The sequence below is a fragment of the Puma concolor genome, chromosome C1 (genome assembly GCF_028749965.1).
Source record: "Puma concolor isolate L17-30 chromosome C1, mPumCon1.1.hap2, whole genome shotgun sequence".
Lineage (NCBI taxonomy): Eukaryota > Metazoa > Chordata > Mammalia > Carnivora > Felidae > Puma > Puma concolor.
This window is the reverse complement of record NC_141674.1, coordinates 95,199,565-95,223,877: the sequence shown is the minus strand read 5'-3', so window position 1 is coordinate 95,223,877 and position 24,313 is coordinate 95,199,565. Positions and strand designations below refer to the sequence as shown.

General features: G+C 36.3%; 1 protein-coding gene and 1 long non-coding RNA gene across 5 annotated transcripts; one reads left to right on the top strand and one right to left on the bottom strand.

Moving 5' to 3' along the window:
- Window positions 1-332: 332 nt before the first annotated feature.
- On the bottom strand, window positions 333-1,349 carry LOC147578236 (uncharacterized). Of its 2 annotated transcripts, none has more exons than XR_015254977.1 (2): window positions 979-1,349; window positions 333-846 (listed from the first exon to the last, which is right to left on the bottom strand). It is a non-coding gene; the product is annotated as an uncharacterized LOC147578236 (long non-coding RNA). The 2 variants fall into 2 exon arrangements; XR_015254978.1 differs by having other exon boundaries at window positions 1,039-1,349.
- On the top strand, window positions 836-20,311 carry LRIF1 (ligand dependent nuclear receptor interacting factor 1). Of its 3 annotated transcripts, none has more exons than XM_086717804.1 (4): window positions 836-1,030; window positions 12,669-14,170; window positions 15,308-15,580; window positions 16,435-20,311. In XM_086717804.1, exons 2-4 carry the CDS (start codon window positions 12,674-12,676, stop codon window positions 16,870-16,872), a joined length of 2,208 nt encoding a protein of 735 aa, XP_086573930.1. In that variant the 5' UTR covers window positions 836-1,030; window positions 12,669-12,673; the 3' UTR covers window positions 16,873-20,311. The 3 variants fall into 3 exon arrangements, with proteins under 3 accessions (XP_086573930.1, XP_025767863.1, XP_086573931.1); XM_025912078.2 differs by having other exon boundaries at window positions 12,661-14,170; XM_086717805.1 differs by lacking the exon at window positions 12,669-14,170.
- The last annotated feature ends 4,002 nt before the right edge of the window (window positions 20,312-24,313 follow it).

The following is a 24,313-nucleotide window of genomic DNA, read 5'->3' as shown; positions in this document are numbered from 1 at the left end:
TCCAAATGAAGGTGCAAAACAAAAACCTTTATGGGGAATGAAAGTTTAAAGAATTAATTAATTAACTGTATGACCATAAATAATAATTTTGACCGAGTCATGAGCGTGTGGTGGAGGAAAGGTTAGGTTAAGACTGGAGGCAAAGCTTCAAGAATGAGGAAAAGCATAGAAACTCCAGGAACTATCAATAAATATGCCGCTGGCTACAGGCAGGCGTCTACAAGGTTCGCACGCCACGAGTGCATGGAGACTCCAAAACGGCCCTCCGACGTCTTTTAAAGCACTGGCGGGAAAGAAAAACATACACTAGCGACGAACACAAAGGCAGAAAATTTACGATTGACCCCGGAAATATTTTATTTTGCGTAGGTATCTGGAGAATATTCTTCTGTGATTCGTTACTTGATCCGGAAGAAGAGCCAGCAAACGTCACTTGCGATTGGATTGTCTCAGAGGGCGGCGCTCTAGCGAGCCAGTCACCTTGGCAACCGGATGTGACGATCGCGGAAGCCGCTGACTGAGCTTTGCTGGGCTGGCAGCTTCGGTGGGCGGGGTCGGTCGAGCCCGTCCGGCGCCGACTTCTCCACAGACCCGACAGTGCTGAGGGAGGCGCCATTAAGGCCACGCCTCCTACGCTGACTCCGGGTGGCTCTGGAGCGGTGTCGTAGGCTCGCGGAGGCGGAGACTCGGGCCGCTCCTCTCAAAGCCTAGGGCCCGAGAAGCGTCGTCAGCCGCTTTGGTTCTTCCGGTTTCTGGTGGCGGCGTCGCCTCCCTCCGAAGGCTGGGGATACGCCCTCTCAGCCGTCGTTCCCCTTTCGTCATCGAACCCGTCTTACTCCGGGACACCTGCAGCGAAACATTCTATCGCTCTGGTTCTCGCCCCTTGGAGAGACCTCGCCCCCCCTCACCCCACCCCCATTGCCCACTTTCCTGGATGTGCTGGCCCCTCCGACCCCTCTAAAATGTCCAATAACCTACGGAGGGTCTTCCTGAAACCCGCAGAGGAAAAGTCAGGCAACGCCTCGAAGTGGTAAGTACCGGTTTCGAATCTCGCTCGACACACCCGCCCCTCGCCCGTCTCTTAGCAGGGTGTCGAGTTGGCCGTCGTTTGCGGACTCTGTGCAAGTCAGATGAGCTTGATTCCGCAGTGGGAGCGACTGCGGGGCAAGTGCTCCTCACGGGGCCACTCAGAACCCTCAGAGCGCGCCCCTCTTGGAAACGTAAAGCCTCTTCAGAGCCTGACGCAGGCAAGCCTCGGCCGTGGCTCCGCAGGACTCCATCGTCTCAAGTTACGTAGGCGACCTAGTAGATAGAGCTCCACGGGAGAGGAAAACCAACATGGCCGACAATCCTGTGTGACTAAAACCTTCTGGAAGATTCTTGCGCACTCGCAGAAAAAACACGCAGCGACCAGCACGGACATGCAAGTGCAGCCCAGGTGGCGCTGGACCATCAGTGAAAATAGGTAGTATTTAAGAGAGCGAGAAGGAAAGGAAAAATTTTTGTGTAGTTGATGAGTATATGAATTTAGACGCTGAAAAGTTGATCTCGCGTGAAGGAATGGATTTTTCAAAAATCAGATGATAGTTTTATACGAAGAGAAAGAAAAGTAGACAGAGTAATTCTCGTGTAAAATCAATCCTTTAGGACAGATGAGAATGCCATCTCTAATTGGATGTCTCTGTAGAGGAGCTATGTTTGACGTAGGGAGAGTGTAGTATTTCTTAAGACGTACGTACGTACGTAGTTGCACATTTACAAAACAGTTTTTCACTGACTCAGTTTTTTTAAGAAAAGGTTATGTTGGTCAAGATGAAGTAAAATGGGAACAAAACTGTGAGCGAAGATCGAATATTTTAAGTTGTAGGCTCCATAGTTAGTAGAGGTACAATAAGTGGTGGGAAAAAACTTATGGGGCTCTCTCTGCAGAAGAAAAATGTAAAGAAAGCCTGGAAATTGAGATGTAAAAATCACGGAAGAGGAATTATGTTTGAAGAACATCCGGCTGCCTAAATTTAATCGTAGCTTTGACAGATACTGTTTGTATGACTAAGTGCCTTCTTTCCAGTCGCCTTTCCAGTAAGAGCGCTTAGAGATATTTTAAGAATTAAAAGAAGAAGTGTGTGTAAAATACTGGGTATAGGAAAGCAGAAAACCACTATTTATGTGTTAGCTGTTGTTGTTATAAGAATACAAGTTTGTTTCTGTACAAATTTTAGCCCAGGAAGTAGGTAGTAGGTTTCTTTTCATCACTAGTAGATACAAAACAGAGTTATAATAACGACTGAAAAACATGCATAATATTCTAAGAAGAAATAACGAATCGCCTTGAGCTAAAGCAATATTGAAGAACTGCCAAGAAAGAACCACTGCTTTTCAAATCGAATAAAGAGCCAGCTTGTGTGTACGTATGTTGTTTGTTGGCTTACTTTGGTGGAAGCTGGGGGGAGAGGAGAGGCAGAGGTAGTGTTCTGTATAGATGATTCAAAAGTAGAATTACTTTCTAATGATTGTTCATTTCTTCTCCCTTGTTTTGGTACCTGGATATTTGATTACATCTGGCTTACCCTAATTTAATGCAGTTTGTTTTAAGATTGCATTGTTTTTCAATATTAGAAATAGGGTAGACTAAGAACTTGACGTTTATATTTCTTGTGTATTTTAACTCTTTTATCCAGTTTCTCAACCTTTGGCTGTCTATATTTGACATTTTTTAAAACATTACAAATTGAATTATGTTTTGATTATATTCGTAAGTCATTGGGAGTTCTTAACTCGTTGGTTTATGCATTGTTTTCATCATCTTTAAATGCATTTGTTTCTTCAATCACTGGGGTTTGACATCACATATTTGGGACATTTACCAGATGCCTTTATGAAGCTATTTGACTCTTATTTTGGTTATTGCTTTGCATATTCTATTCTGTTTTGTAAGTAACAATCTGCATGACGCGCAAGTATAATTTTATAAATCATTTGATTACTGTTAGTTATTGAATTTATTGAAAGCTTAGGTTTCATACTTTTCTGGTAATATTTTTGATGGTATTGAATCATTATCTTCATAAACTTAAAATGAATATATGATTTTCTTATTTTCTATTGATTGTTGGATTTTTCTTGAGTTACTGCTGCTTTTGTAGAGTTTTTCAACACTGCGTTACAGAATGTTTATTGCTTAATGTATCTCTAATTCATCAGGGCATAAAGTGTAAGAATCAAATTTATTCTTAGAGTACAAAGGAAAAATCTAGAAGATCTATGCGATAGTAGGCATTAAGTTTATTTAGATTGGGGCTTTATTTACAAAGAGCAAAACAGGAGTTAGAATGGTATAAGTATAAAGAATGTAAACTTTGGAGTTACAACGACCTAGGTTCATGTCCTAGTTTCCCATTATTATCCGTATAGTTCAAACATTTTGTTGAAAAATATTCACTGAGTGCCTGCTTAAGTGATAGACTGTACTAAATGGAGAGACTAACTAAAGAAAAGGATATGAACCGTGCCCATGAAAAACCTCATAGCTAAGGGGAAGATGATGTAATATAGTTTTAAATAGCATTACGCACAGGATGCTGTCAGGGCATAGAGAAAGGAAATTGTAGAAAGGGTTCGGGAGCACCTGAGTTGGGGAATGTAGATACCAACTTTCCAATTAAAGATAAATGCAGGCTGTGCTCAAGCAGAGGTAACTGGTAAATAAAGCACCAGTATGGTTTATTATTAGCTATTGGTATTTTTGTTTGAGTCTCTACTGTAAGCAGGATGAATAGGTAGCTCTTAAGCGCTTGGTTTGCTCTGCTAGAGAGATTAGACTTCATCTACTGGAGATCATTCAGAGGATTTTATGAAAAGGGTTGTCACTTCCCACGTACGTTTTAGATAACTGATGGCAGTGTGGATTTGGGAATGAGGGATCAGGTGTATAAAGATTCTACTTAAGTTGTCCTTTCAGAGATTCTGAAGACCTGAACCAGATGATGTAGAGTAAGGGTTGGGTTCAGAGAAATATGAAAGGGAAAATAGGCATATTTTGTTAGTGAATTGGCACAAAGAAAGGGGGATCAATTATAATGCCAGTTCTCTGGACAGATATTGGTGAATTAATTGAGATGAGGAACACACCAAAAAAACGATTGCAGAGGTATTTGAATTTGAAACTCAGGCAGAGTCAGAGCTGAAAATAGAGATTTGAGTCAGCACCTTAGATGTATTGTAATAAAAGCCTGTGATGCTACATCTCACAATAATAAGAGTTAGGATGTGATTGGCAATTGGCTTCTGTCTGCTCTTAATCCTTTGTTCTTAAATGGGGAGCTAAAATGAGTGTCCATACCAGCAGGCTTGATTTAGTTCGAAACATAATGTTTCATTGTCAGTTTACTGTGCATTTAGTTTTGTACCCCATAAGTGTTATTATCTTTACTATTTGGGTGTGTAACAAAAGGACATCGACATGTATGCCTTACAGGCTAACTGAAATCTGTTTCTCATTAATCTCTCACTTCATGCAGTTGAATTTTTTGGACCTTGTTATGTTTGCTTTATGTTAAAGTAAATACAAGAAAGTATATAGATGGGATTGCCCATGGGAGCATGTAATTCTGAATAAGTTATTTAATATTACCAAACCTCAAACTATAAAATGGTAATGGTGATACTCACATTACTGGGCTGTTTATTAGGATTAGCGTTGGCTATTTATAATAATTATCTATTATGTATATAATATTATGTAGTATATAGTATTGTATATATTATCACATGTGTATGGAGTATGTACATAATGTTAAATCGTAGATAGTACGATGGAAGAAAAGGTCTTCTAGCTGTTGAAAAAAATACATTTTGCAAAAATATCTACAAAATGTTCAATAGCCTGTGAAATTTTTTTCATTCCATTTCTTGTGAATGTGTTATGTTGATATTAGAATAAAAAAGTTAGAAGTTATATAAATATGTTTAATATACTTACTAAAGTTCTCATACCTTTTTATTAAAGTTCTTACATTGTCAAAAATTACCTGATTCATTTACTTATTCTTGGACACCAATTGTATATTTTAGTGGAGTATGATAACTTGCATTTATTAGGAGCTTATCATAATTCCAGCCCGTCATTTCATTTGCTTCTTATAGAAAGCCTTATCATTCCCATTTTGCTAATGAGGAAACATATTCAAAGAGGTTAAGTAAATTTATTAAAATTAATGAACTAATAATTGGAAGAGCCAAGATTAGAAGCCTGATAATTTTCTAGTGTATTCTTCTTTTGCCTTTTAAAGTCTTTAATTGTTCATTTTTCCAGCGTAGTTTCTCAGTTCAAATACCAACTGGTTTAAAGGAATTAGCACATTGATGATTTTTTTTTTTAAATCTTTAAGTGAAAAACTAGAGCATGGGATGTAGAATCTGGTTCTAATTTTAGTTCTAACATTAGCTTGCAGAGTATGATTTTTAAGAAGACAGAATCTTTATAAGGTTTTAGTTACAGTTACTCTCGTGGCAGGTCTCTTCTAGATCTGGGGGAAAAAATGGATATTGATGGAGAAGGGTGAATTTCACCCTGTTCATTTCAGTTTAATATTTAGAACTTATTCCATTTGTTACCAGTAAGTCGTGTGTGTTTGTTTTTAATGATGACACGCAGGAGTTAATTCAGCTAATGTTATTGTTTACAATGTGCCAGTTACTCTCTTAGGTGTAGAGGATTTACATGCGAAGTGCATAACTTACCCTTAAGGAATTTATGTCTTTGGTAGATTATGTGAATCTCTGTTGATATAATGACATAGAAGAAACTATTTTCCTTCCCTTTTTGAAGGGGAAATGGAAGAGAAGAGTGTAATCAATGATTAGACTTGAAAATAGTTTGTGTGGTATGTTTTCTGTAAAGCAGGCACATTGAGGCCACATAATGAAGTATGTGAATGAAGTATCAGAAGCATGTGCCGTTTGTTTACAAACCATACCAATTAAAAATGTGCATGCCCATACACAGATAATTATAAAAGCATAGGTTCTGCTCTTTGAAGCTTTTAATCTGAGGGCTAGATATTATTGACAAATGAAGTGCATAAATAAGCTAAATAAGACTAAAGGAAAGGTATTGAGACAGTTCAGTTAAAATGGAGATTTGGAAGGGATACATTAGTTTTTACATAATTTTTTGAGGCCCTACTGTACTTGGCATTGGGAGAACAATTACAAAGTAAACAGTATAGTCTCTGACTGTAAGGAAAACAATATTTTACTCATTTTTTAGAAGGCATTATATAACTCGTAGCATTCGTGGCACTAGTGGGAGTGCTTTATGGATTTCAAGTTGGAAGAAATTAATGTGAGTTTGAGTGACTTGCAAATATTTCATGGAGAAGATGGAATTGATCCTCAATTTATAGCTATGTTTTAAATTGCTGGAGAAGGAAAAAAAAAATAACTTGAAGAATACTTAGAAAAAATAACGTACATGGGAGAATCCAGAATAGCAAAGAGACCTCTGTGGGAAGATCAGAGATTTTGTGTTTAGAAGTTAGAGATGGTACTGTTGTAGAGATTGGTTGGGTCTAGATTTTAGATAATTTTCAAGTCAAGCTGAATTGGCAATGATGTATTATTGGAAGTTTGAGAAAGGAGGTAACAGTATGAAAACAATGATTTAATCTGCCAGAGATACGTAATAGTAGTGGCTGCAGTCACAAAAACTAGTTTAAAAGTCACAGCAAAATACAGGAATGAGATAATGAGGACTAGACAGGTCCTAGGTAATACACATCTGATCTAGGTCATGGTAGTGGCAGTGGTGAAGAAGGAGAAGAATGAGTAAGAGCTGTAAAAAGGAAAAAAAACCCAAAACTTTACAGATGCAGTGATTCATTCACTATACATTTATTGAGTGTTTACACTTTGTAAGCATCTATACAAGGTGCTCTGGGTGAATCAAAGGTAAATAAGGGCAATAAAGGTGTCAGAGATGAGTGGGGGATTTAAAACCAAAGTGACTTGGGAAATAATAGTGCTGACATATGACTAGATGGTAGAATAGAGTACTAGTTTTCAGTAGAGAGTAATTTTAACTTTAAAGTCATGGTTTTCAAAAAACATCATGGTATGAAAAGTGAAAGATTTTGGTAGGACATCACAAATATGGAACCGAGGTCGATATTAGGGGATAGGAATGATGGATCTAACTGTGAGGGTCGTTATTGCAAAGGAGATAGTTGAAGGAAATAGTTCAAGCAATCGACACAGTAGTTGAAGCAATTGGTACAATCTTTAAGGAAGAATGTCTTTAAGGAGAAACAGGGTCAAGAATTGTGCTTTGCGGAATAGTCTTAAGTGGGTGCTTAAAGTGCAGAATAAGAAAGGGAACATTAAGAAAAACAAGCAAATTGTGCATAATGGACATCATGTTAGGGATCTGTTCACGATGGATAATTAATTAGCTAGCAGTGTCAATTTCAGCAGGAAGCACCTAGAGAATGAGAATAGAATAAAGATAGATTTAACTGTGAGAACACATTTGGTAATCTTTGAGAATGAAATTTAGTAGAATAATGGGAAAGAAAATAGACTGCAGAAGAGCGTGAATTTCGAGACAACTTTTTGGCATATCAGTGATAGGAAGTTGGTAGATGGCCTTAATTGTGGTTCATTAACATCATCTACCAACTTCCTGTAATCAAATTTGGCACATAGATCACAATCATCTTTTTTTTTTTTTTTAAACATTTATTTATTTTTGAGACAGAGAGAGAGCATGAACAGGGGAGGGTCAGGGAAAGAGGGAGACACAGAATATGAAACAGGCTCCAGGCTCTGAGCTGTCAGCACAGAGCCCGACGCGGGGCTTGAACCCACGAACTGTGAGATCATGACCTGAGCCGAAGTTGGACGCTTAACTGACTGATCCACCCAGGCGCCCCTATCATCTTTTTAATCTTACATGACTTTAACATTTATATGGATAATCTCTTTGTCATCTGGTCTTTCAGTACAAAGTTCTTTTTTCCCCATTGATCTTATTCTGCATTCTGCTGCCATCCATCCACTTCTGTAGTTCTTGTTGTCAGATAAAATTGTTGCATCTATGAAATTCTTGATTCAGGCATCCTCTTTTTGAACACCAGTTGCTATATTTCTAGCTTACTTATTTAAATACTCCCATTCTGATCATTTTTTAACTTTATCTGGCCCTCCAGTCCAACAATCCCTTTATTTTCTCCTTATACTTTCACCTTTGTCTTAATATTTTTTTCATCCTGTTTAGATTCTATATTCCATCATTTTAATAAATTTTTACCAATATCCTAAACTCTTTTGTTCCTCTTTGATTTTTTTTTTTCCCATTCTTCTGAAACCACCCCAGCCCTGGATTTGCTTTCTCTTTGCGTATACCCAGTGGAACAAGAAAATCTCACAAGAGCACAGATTGGTCTCACTATAAATTCATAATCACTACCTATAACCTTGGGCCATCAGCACTACCTGATGACTGATATTGCCTGAGGTCATCTTGTTCTCTCTCAAAGACTGTTTCAAATCTTTGATTTGCCTCAAATTTCTATTTTTGCTCCTATACTTAGCATATGATGTCATGTCCTTTTCACAGAAAAATAAAAGCCATTATATCAGAATTACTTCAGCCTCTTGACACCAAAGCTTTATAAGCCTAACTGCAGTTGTGCCTAACCTCTCTTTCAGTGCCAATGGAAGAAGGTATTTCTTCATCCCTCGTTAAAGTTCAATTCCTCTACCTGACTGCTGGTTCCCATTTCCTATCTCCTAATCAAACCTTACATTCATTTAGCCCTTTTTATCCTCTTCCTCTTGGTAAATCATATGAGCATTAATATATGCTCTGGTTCATCTAACCTTAAAAAGAGAAAAAAAGATCTCTTATTTGACTCCATTTAGCCTCCATCTACTTGCCAGTCTTTATCTTCCCTTTTGCAGTCAAAGTTCATAAGAGCTGTCTGTATTTTCTATCTTAATATCCTCTGCAACTTCCCCCCCCACAAAACTACTCTTTTAAAGCCCTCAGTGACCCTCATACCACTCATGCAAGTAGATTTTTAATTTACATCCTATTTGACTTCTCAGAAACTTTTAAATAGAATTTCTCAGGGGCGACTGGGTAGCTCTTGGTTAAGCATCCAACTCTTGATTTTGGCTCAGGTTATGGTCTTGCGGTCATAAGATTGAGCCTGGCATCAGGCTTCATGCTGAGTGTGGAACCTGCTTACGATTCTCTGTCTCTGCCCTTATCCTGCTCATGCACGCACACGCGTGCTCTCTCTCTGAAAAAATAAATAAATGAACTTAAAATAAATAGGGGCACCTGGGTGGCTCAGTCGGTTGAGCGTCTGCCTTCGGCTCAGGTCATGATCTCACATTTGTGGTTCGAGTCCTGCATTGGGCTCTGTGCTGATAGTTCAGAGCCTGGAGTCTGCTTTGGATTCTGTGTCTTCCTCTCTCTTTGCCCCTCCCCTGCTCACTCTCTGTTTCTTTCTGTTTCTCAAAAAATAAAATGTTAAAAAAAATTTTTTAAGTAAATAGAATTGCCCAAGTTTTGTGAAACTCTCTTCTTTGGCTTCCATTGCATCAGAATCTCTTGGTTTTCTTTCTACTGCTCAAAGAAAATGGGAAACTGCTGAAATATTTTAAGCAGGGAAGAGCCAGCTGTAGTATGCTGAAAGCTTTCAAAGGGAGAGGATGTGGCTGAAATAAAGGAAGACCAGTTATGGGGTGCCTGGGTAGCTCAGGCAGTTAAGCTTCCGACTTCAGCCCAGGTCATGATCTCACAGTTCATGTCTCTGCTGTCAGCACAGAGCCTGCTTCTGATCCTCCTGTCCCCCTTCCTCTGCCCCTCTCTAGTGTGTGCTCCTCCTCCCCCAATAAACATTAAAAAAAAAAAAAGACCAGTTATGAAGCTACTATAATAGTCTAAGCTAGAGATGATGTTTGCTTGAATTAGAATGGAGACAGATGATTTGGAAAGAATTGAAAAGATCAAGGGAAATTTAGGAGATAACATCAATAAGATTTTGTGATAGATGGAATATAGATGGTTAGAAAACAGGAAATTGCTTTTTCTGATTTAGGCATCTAAAATAGATGGTATGTCGTTTATCATAGAAAAAAACTGGACAAAACCATGTTGAGCTTTAGGTGTATTTGAGATTCTGAATGGAAATGTCATGAGGGAAGTTGGATATATAAGCCTGAGTCTCAAAAAGAGCTAAGATAGAAATATTTTAATTGTTACTGTATAAATGGTAATATAATTGAAGTCATGCACATAAAAGAAATAATTGGGAAAAGCCTACAGAGTAGGGAGAGAATTCAGTCTCAACTTTGGTGCGTTCTAGTATTTGAAGGTTGATTCAAGTAGTATGTATGAGTTGCCAAAGAAGACTGAGGAATCATTACAGCAGTAAGAGAATTTCATATCTAGGAAACCTTGGGAAGAGAGTGTTTTAAGAAAAGGAGGAAGCATTTTTGTTCTCATTCAAATGTAATGTATCACTTATCCTACTTAATGATAACTGCCTGTTTACATGCACATACAACCAGCAGTTTAAGTTCTTTTCGGGACTGTGGGTTGAACTAGCTTGGCAAGCAAACATTTTCTGTAAAGTTCCAAATAGTAAATATTTCAGATTTTGTGTGCCATGTGATCATCTCTGGTGTAACTACTCAACTCAGCTATTGTAGCATGAGAACAGCCATTTACAGTACAATAAAGATGAGTGTGACTGTGTACCAATAAAACTATGTATGGATACTGATATTTGAATCTTGTAGTTTTCACATACCACAAAATACTGTTCTTGTGACTTCTAAAAATCATTTAAAATAGAAAAAATGTTCTTAGCCTGTGGGCTACACAAAAACAGGGAGGAGACAGATTTGGCCCAGGGCTGTAGTTTACTCACCCTTTTCCCATAACTGAACCTGTGGCCTGTACCATAACATACCCTCAAGTAAATTTTTGTTAAATAAATTAAAGTTGAATAAATTCTAGTCTAGTTTATATGTCTCTGGGGGGTGGGGAGTTGATGAAGGTAGGCTTTCCTCTTTAAGTCCTGAAAGCAAGAATTCATACTTTATGTTCATGCTTCTCTTTCGAGATTAAGTTTTAATTTGCTAAAAGTAAATTTAACATTTTGAAGCACTATCAAGTGGCTAGAAAACAGTTTTAAATGTTTAAAAAGATATATTATTTTGGGTTATGGAAAGGTAAAATCATTGTTCCAGGGCTTCCTAGAATACACAGAGTTTTTGGGTTTGATTTTTATTAATACCTAAGGTTTTAAAAATGCCTACAGTCAGTAAAACACACCTTTATATCATTGAGAATTCTAATTTTATTATTATTTGTCTTAAGTTTTTGTTTTCATTTGATCTCTGTCATATAAGGCCACACTGTCAGTAGGACATGAACCCTGCATTTATATTGCTAGAATTTAGCATGAGAGACAGTCTATAGGCAAATGAACAAATAGATTAATATATATTTACCAATTGTGATATACCATGAAGGAAATTAACAGGTGTAATATTATAAACTAATAATGAAAGAAGAGCAAAAATAGTTAAGGTTGTCAGAGAATATCTCTCTTGAGAAGTATTATTTATGCTGAGACTTGAGTTATATGGGTGGGAGAAGAGTACCTAGGTAGAGAGAGAGCATGTGTGATGACTCTGGGTCCCATGAGAGCTTACTATTTTCCAGGAACTGAAAGGTGGTTTTCGGCATAAATAACTTGGGATCTCTGCATTTAAGAAATCTACAAATTAATTATACAACAGATATTGACATATTTTGGATTTTTAAAAAATCAGGCAGTCTGTACTAAGTTATGGCTCATAAGTATCAGGATCAAAATTGGCTAGGTTAAAAAAAAAAAACCCAGTGTGTTCCACAATCACTGAAAATTATTTAGCTGAAATGGTGTTACTATTATGTATATGGATTGACAGATAGTTGGAACAAATGTGAGTGATTCCCATACCAAGGGCTATTTAGCACCAAACTTCAAATGTGCTAAGTCAAAGAAGAAAATGGTTCCTACATGAGTAACTCCATTTAGTCTTCAAAAATGTGGCACATGAAGGTATCACCACAAGAAATGACTTTAAGCAAAAGAAGAATGGCTGACCGTATGACTTGTGAGTCACTGTCAGTAGGAAGAGGACAGAACAGGTTGAATAGAGGGTGGAAAAGAGTGAGGGAAATAGAATGTACATAAATGGAGGTGAAATGAGAATCCTGGTCACTCAGAGTAGAGGAGGAGGACAAGAGGGAAGAATTCAAGTAAAAAGAGAAGGGAGGATGCTCATAGTTTAAGAGGAACATATTCTAGTAAGCATAATTTTATACGGGGTAAAACCTTAGAAAAGTTTAATCTACCCATTGCTTAATCATATGAGAAACTCTAAATCAAAGCTGATCATTATCTTTGATTATCACTTCTATTTAAAATCTTTGTTTTGCAATAGTTCACTTTGAAAACTCAAAGTGACAAATGATATACTTTTATCATATTTTATAAATTTTTATCTTTTTAAAATAATATTTGCAAATATTTGTTTTTAAATAAAATGTATATACCGTCTAGTATGTTGTATTTATTTACTCAATGTTCTTTTAAGTGTTTCAGGCTGCATGTACCAAGTAGTTCAGACGATTGGCTCGGATGGAAAAAATCTTCTGCAATTACTTCCAATTCCTAATTCTTCTGGAAATCTTATACCGCTAGTTCAATCTTCAGTCATGTCTGATGCTTTGAAAGGGAATACAGGAAGCCCAGTTCAAGTTACTTTTCAGACTCAGATTTCCAGCTCTTCCACAAGTGCATCAGTTCAATTGCCCATTTTTCAGCCAGCCAGTTCTTCAAACTATTTTCTTACAAGAACAGTAGATACAGCAGAAAAAGTTAGAGTTACTTCTGTGGGAACTGAAAATTTTACCTCATCAGTTTCTAAAGTTCAGAGTCATGGTGTGAAAATTGATGGACTCACCATGCAAACATTTGCTGTTTCTCCCTCCTCAACACAAAACGATTCACCTTATATTTTAGTAAATACTCAGAGTCTTCCAATGACTGTGAAGTCTCCAGTTTTGCCTTCTGGGCATCATTTACAGATTCCAGCCCATGCTGAAGTGAAATCTGTACCAGCGTCTTCATTGCCTCCTTCAGTTCAGCAAAAGATACTTGCAACTGCAACCACAAGTACCTCAGGAACAGTTGAGGCCTCCCAAATACCAACCGTTATTTACGTATCTCCTGTAAACACAGTGAAAAATGTAGTTACCAAGAACTTTCAAAACATTTATCCAAAACCTGTTACAGAAATAGCAAAGCCAGTGATACTAAATACCACACAAATGCCAGTGAATGTTGCTAAAGAGACACAATTAAAAGGTGGTCAGCATTCTCAAGCTGCTCCTGTGAAATGGATTTTTCAAGAAAATCTACAGCCTTGCAGTCCATCTCTTGTTCCTGTTAAGTCTTCAAATAATGTGGCTTCCAAGATTTTAAAAACTTTTGTAGATAGGAAAAGTTTGGGAGATAATACTATAAATATGCCAGCATTGAGCACTGTCAGTCCTAGTGGGACACAGTCCAAAAGTATGCCTATTAAAGATAATGCTTTGGTTATGTTTAATGGGAAAGTCTATCTATTGGCTAAAAAGGGGACAGATGTTTTGCCATCACAAATTGACCAACAGAATTCTGTTTCTCCTGATATTCCACCAAGAAAAGATACATCACAGATAGTGAGTTCAAGCCCAGTCACAGAAATATCCAGAGAGGTTGTAAATATTGTTTTGGCTAAAAGTAAATCTTACCAGATGGAAACAAAATCACTTTCAAATACTCAGCCTGCTTCCATGATCAATCTAAGGGCAGAGAAGAATAAAAAAGTGGAGAAACCATCTCTTTCTACCCCAAACCCACATAATATGAATCAACCCATTAACTACTTAAAACAGAGTAAGATTTTATTCACAAAGCCAGACTTTCCAGATGGATTTAGTACAGTACAGAATGCCCCCAGAAAAGGAAATATCATCCAGAGCATAGAGAAAATAAGTTCCTCTGTTGATGCAACAACTATCACTTCACAACAGTGTGTTTTCAGAGACCAAGAACCAAAGGTAATTTTCCCATGTCAGGGTGTTCTTTTTCTCTATCTATATAGAAAATTTTTCTTTCTTAATTCTCAAAGTTAGTTACCTATGATACCTCTTCCCCCCCCTTCTCCCATCCTCCACTCCATCACAAACATACCATACACACATGTATGCTTAATTAAGTCAGAGCTTTCATCTGAAGGCAATGTTTGAGGAGGATAATTGAGAGAGTGCAAACAGTATCTCTCTCTTAATTCATTTGGCATGCCAAAGCTTTAAAACAAAATCAAACAAACAAAAAACTCACAGAGCAAGGTTTCTTGGTGAAAGATAATGTGAATTCAAAACTTGGTAAATTCTGTGTCCATGCATGTATTTATTAGATTACTGTTAGTATATGAAAAGATCAATATTACACATACAGGAGAGCTGGGTTTTTTGTTTGTTTATTTTGTGATGGTAGGGAAATATCTGGCAGTTTTTTTAGGTAGATGGTAGAAGGGGTAGGATGGTGCTAATCAGTACCTTTCAGTCATTTGTGGAAATAGGATTTATCAACATCTTTGATTTTGTTTTGTTTTGTTTTAAGTAGACGAGTTTCCTTTTTTTTTTAAGCCCTTCTTTCTGACTCTTTAATTATTTAACATATCCACATAGTTACCTTTCTGTTCTGCTTAAGATATGTGTGTCTGTGCTCACTAAATATTTATGCCCACTCTTTCCTTACCTAGAGGCCTTAATAATGTCAGTGTTTCTCCCCTTCCAGAGATATAAGGAGGTAAATTCTGAAGGAGTTTAAGATTGATTGAAGGCATAAGACTTTTCCAGAAGACTACAACTTCCAACTAAAGTTATATAGATTATTTTTTGACTTGTCATTAGTCGGTATTATTTCATCTGTTAACGTTTCTAGTGCAAGAAAGCAAAGTAAATGAGAAATTGTGGAGGAACAGTTTAAGTTTGTACCCAGTTAAATTCATTTTTTTGAGTGTGGGTGGTAAGGCAAGGGTAATGCAAATCAACCATTTAGGACTTTAGAGCATGATGGTTTTTGTTTTGTTTTTTTTAAGTAAGATGAGATGATCACTTAGTTGCCAGTCTGATGAAATAGCTTAAGTAATTGGCAGTATTGTTTGTGTGTTTTTGTTTTCTTAATTGCAGATCCAGAATGAGATGGCATCAACATTAGAAAAAGTTCCTCAAGAGAGGAATGACAAGAACCATTCCCAAGGAGGAAGCAATAAGGTATCACATCTGAAGAATGATGCTGAATTTAAAAAGATATTTGGTCTCACTAAAGATTTGAGAGTGTGCCTTACTCGGATTCCTGATCACTTGGGCTCTGGAGAAGGTTTTGATTCCTTCAGCCGTTTGGTGAAGACCAATACTTATAAAGAGACGGAGTTTATAGAGAAGGAGGAAAAGAAAAGACAGGTAATATATTTTGTGTCCTTTGTAGTTACTACAAACGTTCATGAGTGTGTTTTCTTGATTTGTTTTTTTAGTCTTGTGCATTAATATGAATGGTAGTTTTTAGATTTGCGTGTGTATATATTATACACATTTGGTGTTAAAGAGAACCAAATACACAAAGGTAAAAATGTATCCCCAGTGAATAGAAGACATTTTAAGTGTTTTTATTCACCTGTTTATTTTTTTTCATTAAAAAACTATAAGAAAATGGCCATAACTTTTTAAACTAGCTATCCTACGTTGAAGACCCTATTTAAAATAAATAATCCAAATGTAGGGAAAATACAAGCATGCAGATGGTCGTTGCAGTATTACCCTTAATACAGACATTTTAAGAAATCTACTTGGTCAATGATGAAAAAAAATCCCTATGACTTTGCCTATTTTACTTAGAAATATATCATTATTACACTGTGTAATATTCTGAGCTTTAGATCAGAGACTGCTCAACCTTTGCCAATGAAAAGCTTCCACATATGTGCCTACTGTGCACAAGGAAACAAAATTAAGTTAATTCTGCTTCTCAGATTCTTTATAAATGGCTGTTGTATTTTGGCGATAGATCAATACATCTAATAGTTAAGCAGGAAAATGTGAATTAAGCAGTTTATTCTCAGTAAATATCATTAGGACATTGCTATTCATTTGGGTACTGTACAATAGTAAACAATTTTTTGCTAGAGTTCTCAGTATATTTTGTGTAGTTGAATTTAATTGATAAGTATTTGTCACCTGCAGACTGTTAAGTTTGACAGCATACTGTCTACGTGGCAATAATTGTTTTTCTTTTGAAATCTTACTCAACATGACAACAGGGTTTTGATAAGAAAAGAAAAGCAAAAACCGTTAAAAAGATGGATCACACAAAGAAGAGAAAAACCGAGAGTACTTATAACACAGCTCTAAATGGTGGAACTAATGTCACCAATTCCCAACTTGTCAGCAGTATTTTACCAACTTCAGATGTATCACACCATAACATTCTCACAAGCCGAAACAAAACCAGAGAAGAAAAGAAAACTGAGGTTGAACACTGTACTCCTGAGAACCAGGAAAAAGGCACATTGAGTTTGAATGTAGCTTTTGAGCAAAGTCATTCCTTTAATAAAAGTTATACTGAAGACATTTTCCCCATGACGCCACCAGAGTTAGAGGAAACCATTCGAGATGAAAAAATAAGAAGACTTAAGCAAGTGCTGAGAGAGAAAGAAGCAGCTCTTGAAGAAATGCGTAAGAAGATGAACCAGAAATAATGAAATGTTGCTCTTCTTAAAGACTGCAGTGAAATAGCTGTGTTTTTTTCATATACTTTTGCATTAAGTTAATTATAGATGCATTAAGGTGTTCTTTGCATATGAAACTTGTTTTTTCATCAGTTGATTGTTAAATTTTATTTAAGGACTACAAAAAAGGTTGATTCACATATGATTCTTGTGAATAATCTACATGGGGTATCTGAGTCTTTGTCTAGATACCTTTTTTTGGAAGGAAAAATTTTCTATTTTTCTATTATTTTAATTAGAAATCCCCGAGTTTGAATATTTGTGCAGAGTTTTTGTTATTGTATGTTTGCATCTTTAGTTGAACCACTCAGGTGTTTTTCCAACAGCAGACAATTATTATATACTATTGAAATTATATAATCCAGGAGAGGAAATTGGCTCTAAATTTAGCTTTGCCAATGGGCTTATGTATGTACTCAGTCTCTATCCATAAAATGATGTAATTGTTGTAATTTTTTTTTCTATTTCATGGAAGAAAATGTATAATAGCAGTATTATTTAAATATCCAAACATTTCTCAAGAGTTGAGGGATACTTGTTTTGTGGCTTTTACAAAGTAGTTTTATATAAACCAAAATGGGTTTTAGAATTCAGGCTATATAATGTTTGCTTAAAGTGATGCATTATTATTCCTAGGCAAATGCTTTTTCTTCCTTTTTTTGTTTCTTTTTTTTTTTTAATATGTACATATTGAGAAGTAAATCTGAACAATGGCCACATATAATACTTTTTAAAATTGTAAAATGTAGTTATTCCTAATGGAGGCAAACATTTTTCCGTCTGGTTATGTTTGATTCGGAGAGGTTGGGATTTGTGTTGTGGATAGGGATTAATGGGAAGGAGGAAAAGTTTACCAAAAAAAGATGAATAAATCCCTGGAAGTAATGTCACATACAACCTATACGTACTGAAGGGAGTAGAACAAGTGCACACTGATCAACTAAATTCTGCCTTTTAGATTTTTTGTAACAGTTTTATTGAGATAATTCATTTACCATAAATTCACCTTTTAAAAGTGTACCGTTCGGTGGTTTTTATTGTTTTCACAGAATTGTGCAACCATCAACATGACCTAATTTTAGGACATTTTCATCACTCCCTCCAAAAAACCTCATACCTAATAGTGGTTACCCCCCAAATCCTCCTACCTCCAATCCTAGACAACCACTAACACACTTTATGGATTTGCGTATTGTGGAAAGTCATAAGCATAGTATGAGTCATTCAATATGTTTTCTTATGGGATTGGTTTCTTTCACTTAAAGTTTTCAAGGTTCATCTGTGCTGTAGCATGTATTAGTATTTAATTCTTGTTTAAACTGCTGAATAATAATCTATTATATGAATATACCACACTTTGTTTTCCATTCATCTGTTTCTGGACATTTGGGTTGGTTACACTTTTGGCTACTAAGATGTTATGTTGCTATGAATGTTAGGGTGTAAGTTTTTATGTGAATGTATATTTCCGGTTCTCTTGATTGTATACTTAGGAGTGTAATTGCTGGGTCATATCCTAACTCTGTTTAACATTTTTGGGAACTGCCAAACCATATCAGTCGGGTTTTTCTTACCCTCCTCAACCAAAGTGGATTCTTCAAGGACACCAGTGACTTCTATGTTGCGAGATCTAGTGGTCAGTCAGCAGTTGTCTTAATTTATCTATCATGGGAATATAATTTCATGAATCATTACCTACTTTGAAAATTCTTAAACCATTTTATTAAAGAAGCAGTACATGTGCATTGTAGACAATTTAAAAATACAGCAAGCTAAAATATTAAAAGTTGAAATTTCATGTTCTCCTCATGCTAAAATTTTAATGTTGGGGCTTGGAGATAATGTGATGGCCTCGTTGTTCAGTTTATTCCTAGGTATCTTATTTGTAAATGGGATTGATTCCTTAATTCCTCTTCCTGTTGCTTCATTATTGGCACATAGAAATGCATATTTCTGCACCTTAATTTTGTATCCTGTGACTTTACTGAATTCATGTATCAGCTCTAGCAGTTTTTTGGTGGAGTCTTTGGCTTTTCTATATAGAGTATCTTGACATCTACAAATAGTGAAAATTTTACTTCTTCCTTGCCAATTTGGATGCCTTTTATTTTTTTGTTGTCTGGTTGTTATGGCTAGGACATCCAGTACTATGTTAAATAAGTGGTGAGAGAGGACATCCCTGTCTTGTGCCTGACCATAGAGGAAAAAGCTCTCGGTTGTTCCTATTGAGGATGGTATTAGCTGTGGGTTATTCATATATGACCTTACTATGTTCCTTCAAAACCCAATTTGTTGAGGCTTTTATTGTGAATGGACATTGTACTTTTTGTGAAATGCTTTTTCTACATCTATTAAAAAGATCATATGGTTCTTATCCTTTCTTTTATTAAAGTGGTATATCATGATTGATTTACAAATATTGAACCACCCTTGCAAACTAGGAATAAATCCCAGTTGATGGATTTTTTTAATGTACCGTTAGATTTGGTTTGCTAGTGTTTTATTGAGAATTTTTGTATCCATGTTCATTGGGGGTATTGGCCTGTACTTCTTTTATTTAGTGGAGTCTTTCTCTGGTCTTGGTTTCAGGGTAATGGCTCATAGAATAAATTTAGAAGTTTTCCTTTTCTATTTTTTGGAATAGTTTGAAAAGAATAGGTATTATTAGCTCTTCTTTAGATGTTTGGTAGAATTTACCTTTGAAGCCATCTTGCCCTGGACATTTGTTGTGAGATTTTTTTATTACTGATTCAATTTCTTTTCTGGTTATCCGTCTATTCAAGTTTTCAATTTCTTCCTGTTTCAGTTTTGGTAGTTTATGTTTCTAGGGATTTATCCATTTCTTCCAGGTTGTCCAGTTTGTTGGCATATAGTTTATCATGATATTCTCTTATAATTGTTTATATTTCTGTGCTGTTGGTTGCTATTTCTCATCTGTCTTTTGTGATTTCATTTATTTGGGTCCTTTCTCTTTTTGATAAGTTTGGCTAGAGGTTTGTCAATTTTATTATTTTTTTCAAAGAACCAGCTCCTGGGTTCATTGATCTGTTTCTATATCACTTATTTTTGCTCTCATTTTTATTGTTTCCTTCTCTCTGCTGGCTTTAGGCTTTGTTTGTTGTTCTTTTTCTAACTCCTTAACATTGGAGATCCATAACTAAAGGCTATTAGTAAATAGATATTTGAAGTCATAGGTCTGAACAACATCACTTAGGGAGATGCTATAAACAGAGGGTAAAATGGTAGGCTCATATCTGAGTAAATATAAAGGTTGGAAAAGGGACGATCAAATTTTGAGGATTGGAAGAGGTGAATATTAAATGAATTGTATTTATAAGTCCTTGAAGTGTCCTGACACATAGTAAACAGTGTTTGTTAAATAAAATAAATTCAACTACAATCACCCTGACACATTGCATTCATCTTCCATTTCATTTCATTTTCTTATCTGTTTGTTTTAGCCTACCTGCTTTTGATTTTTCTACTTATTTATATTAAGGCTCTGCTGATCATGCAATCGTCAAGCATTCACACTTCTTCTGCTATTATATACCATCATGCTGAAATGTGACTTGTATCCTTTACAGCAAAATCCCGTTTGTCAATATTGATAGTCTCAAACTCTTGCTCTCTCGTTCTGAAATTCACTCAGATTAGGGTTTTGTCTTTACCACTCCTCTAAAACCTGTTTAAGTTCTCCAACAAACATCATATTTGCTAAATCTAATGTCAATTCTTAGTCTCTATCTTACTTGGCCTGTCCGCATTTGATGGTTTTCATCAGTCTGTCATTGAAATGTATTTTTTATTCAGCTTCCATCTCTTGTTTTCCTACTGTCTTATTGACTGATTCCTCACCTTCTCCATGATTTCTTATTGTTGATTCTTATTATTGGAGTTACTTATACAGCTCAGCGCTTGTAGGTCTTTTATTTTTACATCTATACTCATGTTGACCTTGTCTAGTTCTTTTTTTTCTTGATCTCTCTTTATTTTTAATGTTTATTTATTTTTGAGTGAGAGGCAGAGGGGCAGAGAGAGGAGTCACAGAATCCGAAGTAGGCTCCAGGCTCTGAGCTGTCAGCACAGAGCCCGACGTAGGGCTCGAACTCACAGACTGAGAGATCATGACCTGAGCCGAAGTCCAACGCTTAACTGACTGAGCCACCCGCGTGCCCCTGACCTTGTCTAGTTCTTATGCATCAGTGTTTATGCATACTATATTCAGGAACTCTTCTTTGACTGTCAGCACTATATATCCATTTGCCTTCTTGACATTGCTACTCATAAGTTTGATTGGCATCTCAAAGTTAATACAGGCCAAACCCAGCCTCTGATTATCATCCACACACAAATTTTGCCTCAACCAAGATCTTCTCTAAGTTCATGACAAATCTAGGTTTCCACTTGTTCAAGTGACAACATTTGGGAGTCCACTTTGACCTCTTTTGGTCATACCTTACAATGTGTCTGTTAGGAAAATTTTCTGGTTTACATTCACATGATACCTGCAGTCTGACCATTGCTTGTCACCACTATTATGACTACCTTGCTTTATTTCATCTGGATTATTGAAATAACCAACTTTCTCCCTGTTTCTATCATTATCCTCCTATAAGCTGTACTTAGCACAATAGCTGAGTGATGTTGCTAAAAGCATAAGGAGGGTAAGGGACCAAAACCCCAGTAGAAATAACCTCAAATATATAAATGATGTTCATATTCACTCAGAATTGGACAAATGCAAATTAAGACTACTCAATTTCTCATTGGTGAGACTGGAGAAAAGATTTAAGAACTCATGTTGGCATGCTGTGAGGAAATAGGCATGTTCGTACATTGCTGATAGACATGTTTATACATTACTGATGGGAATACAAGTTGCTACAATTCTAGAGAGAAATTTGGCAGTGTCTAGTGAAATCTCGTATAAATCTTTCAACCAATGCAGCCAACAATTTTAAGAATCTACCCAAAAGATATGCCTCCAACAATATGAAAACATAGGCAAAAGTTTGTTAATTATAGCATTTTTAAATTGCAAAGTATAAGAAAATCCAAATGCCCATTCATAGGAGAGTGGTTGAAAAATATATGATACAAGCACACAGTGGAATACTAAGTAGCTGTAAGAAAAGAAGAACTGAACTGATTCGGAGTGATTTCCAAGACATACTATAAAATGAAAAAAGCAAAGTTCAAAACAATATGTATAGCCTGCTACCCCTCATATAAGAAAAAAAAATGCAAGGAAATATATAGGCATCCACTCATTTATACCAAAGAAATTAGGAAGGATAAACCAAAAACTATTAAGATTGAGTCTAAGGGAAAGAGAAGAAGACAATGGGAATGGGTTAGTAGGGATGAAGTACAATAACATTTCTCTGATTGTATCTTTTGGTATAGCTCTGATTCTTGGAATCGTAGTAATGTTTTGCATACCATTTACATGCCCTCAGATAAACGATTAAAACCAACCAGGAAATAGGGGATCCCCAAATGGAATGCAAATACTAACTAATGAAAGCATATATTACAAAAGAATAACATGAGCACACTTAAAGGGACAGGAAAGAAAGCTAACCTAAGTGACTTAGAAAGCAGTATATTCACTAGACACTGAAAAGCCAAAGGTCTAAGTGTTGTAATCTACTTGGTAAAAATGTTTCCCATAAGGGCATGAGTTAGCATACATACCACTTTCATTTGCATACCAGAATTGAACGAAACAGTACATATAGTTAATGAGAGACACGTTTCTTGTTGTTGGAGGAAGACCTAAGGAGGAAGGCTAAGATAAACCCTGTAGTATTAGATTAGAATAAGAGGCATTAGTTTAAACTCAGGTTTTTAAATATGCTTTCAGACAGATTAATATACATGTGGGTATATGTGTAGGTTATGCATATATCTATACATTCACATATTTCCTAGCTTTCATTGAGAGGGCCTAGAAGCAGTGACACTCCAGGACAATGAGCACACCTAGCACCAAATCTTGGTTTCTAAACACCATTCTTCAACAAAAGGAATCAAGCTCCTTGGAGAAGTGGATTCCAGGACAGGCAAGAAAAATACAAGGTGATCCTAGAACATCTTGTGATGTCAGAATGTAAGGAAATATTGCCCCCAAGATGGAGGTGTATGAAAAACAGGAGCCAATCTGAAGGAGCTCTTAATGGCCAAAACTGGAATAATTTCAATAATGAAAAATTATGGCATTTGATTTTAAACCCTAGACAAAATATACCCAGGGAGTCTAGACTGTATGTATAAAAGGCAAATACATAAATGAGGGAAAAGGAACAGCTCTTCCTTATGGCTGAATTCCAATTACTAGTTGTAGACAGAAATGGGAAATACAGAATCATCATTGCAAATGCCCCAATAACTATTGCAAACAAGATTCACCAATGGATAATAAAATGAATGGGCAAAAGTTTGAGAAGAAACAGGATTTGCAGTCTCAAAGTCTTCCCAAAGATATTAACTATAAATGTAGAGATAGTAACTTTTTAGTGGAAAAACCTACCAGATCAAGGTAAATATCACCAGTAATAATACATACCAATAATCACAAATCCATTATATGATGCATAGTCTTGTGTGTGTGTGGTAGTCTCTCTAAAAATATAAAACCTTTTTGTTGGGGTGCCTGGGTGGCTCAGTTGGTTAAGGATCTGACTCTTGATTTCAGCTCAGGTCGTGATATGGTTGTGAGATTGAGCTCTGCCTTGGGCTCTGCACTGGGTGTGGGGGTCTGCTTAACATTATCCCTCTCCCTATGCCCTCTCCCGCTTTCTCTCTCTCTTAAGAAACAAAAACAAAAATAAAACAAAAACCTTTCTGTTAACGTATGTTTGTTTCTCCCCTAGCATTCATACATTGAAGCCCTAACCCCCAGTGTGCCTATATTTGGAGAAGGGGGCTCTAAGGAGGTAATTAAAGGTTAAATGAGAATAAGGATAGGGCCCAGATCCAATAGGATTACTGTCCTTATAAGATGAGACATCAGAGTGCACCCTGTCTCTCTCCACACCCCCACCCCAGCACAAATGCACTAAGCCAGCATGCTCAAATTGAGGAAAGTATATGTGAGGACATAGCAGGAATGCTGCCTGCCATATGCAAGCAGGCAGGAAGAAGGCTCTCATGAGAAACTGAATTGGCTGGAAACTTGATCTTGGACTTTTAGCCTCCAAAACTGTGAGAAAAGAGATTTTTGTTGCTTAAGCCACCTAGGCTGTGGTGTTTTGTTATGATAGCCTTAACAGACTAATATACTTTCCAAGCATGAGAACATATCAGATAAAAGAAAAAAGAAAATATCAGGTAAACTCAATTTGTGGGGCATTCTATAAAATTACTGATTAGTATTCTTCAAAAGTGTCAAGATCAAAAGACAAAG

Bases quoted from the DNA above. Each gene is read 5' to 3' on its own strand.
- LRIF1 (XM_025912078.2), top strand. From the start codon at position 963: ATGTCCAATAACCTACGGAGGGTCTTCCTGAAACCCGCAGAGGAAAAG. The intron at 1,031-12,660 runs GTAAGTACCGGT...TGTTCTTTTAAG, and splicing joins TCAGGCAACGCCTCGAAGTG to TGTTTCAGGCTGCATGTACC. The intron at 15,581-16,434 runs GTAATATATTTT...ACATGACAACAG, and splicing joins AGGAGGAAAAGAAAAGACAG to GGTTTTGATAAGAAAAGAAA.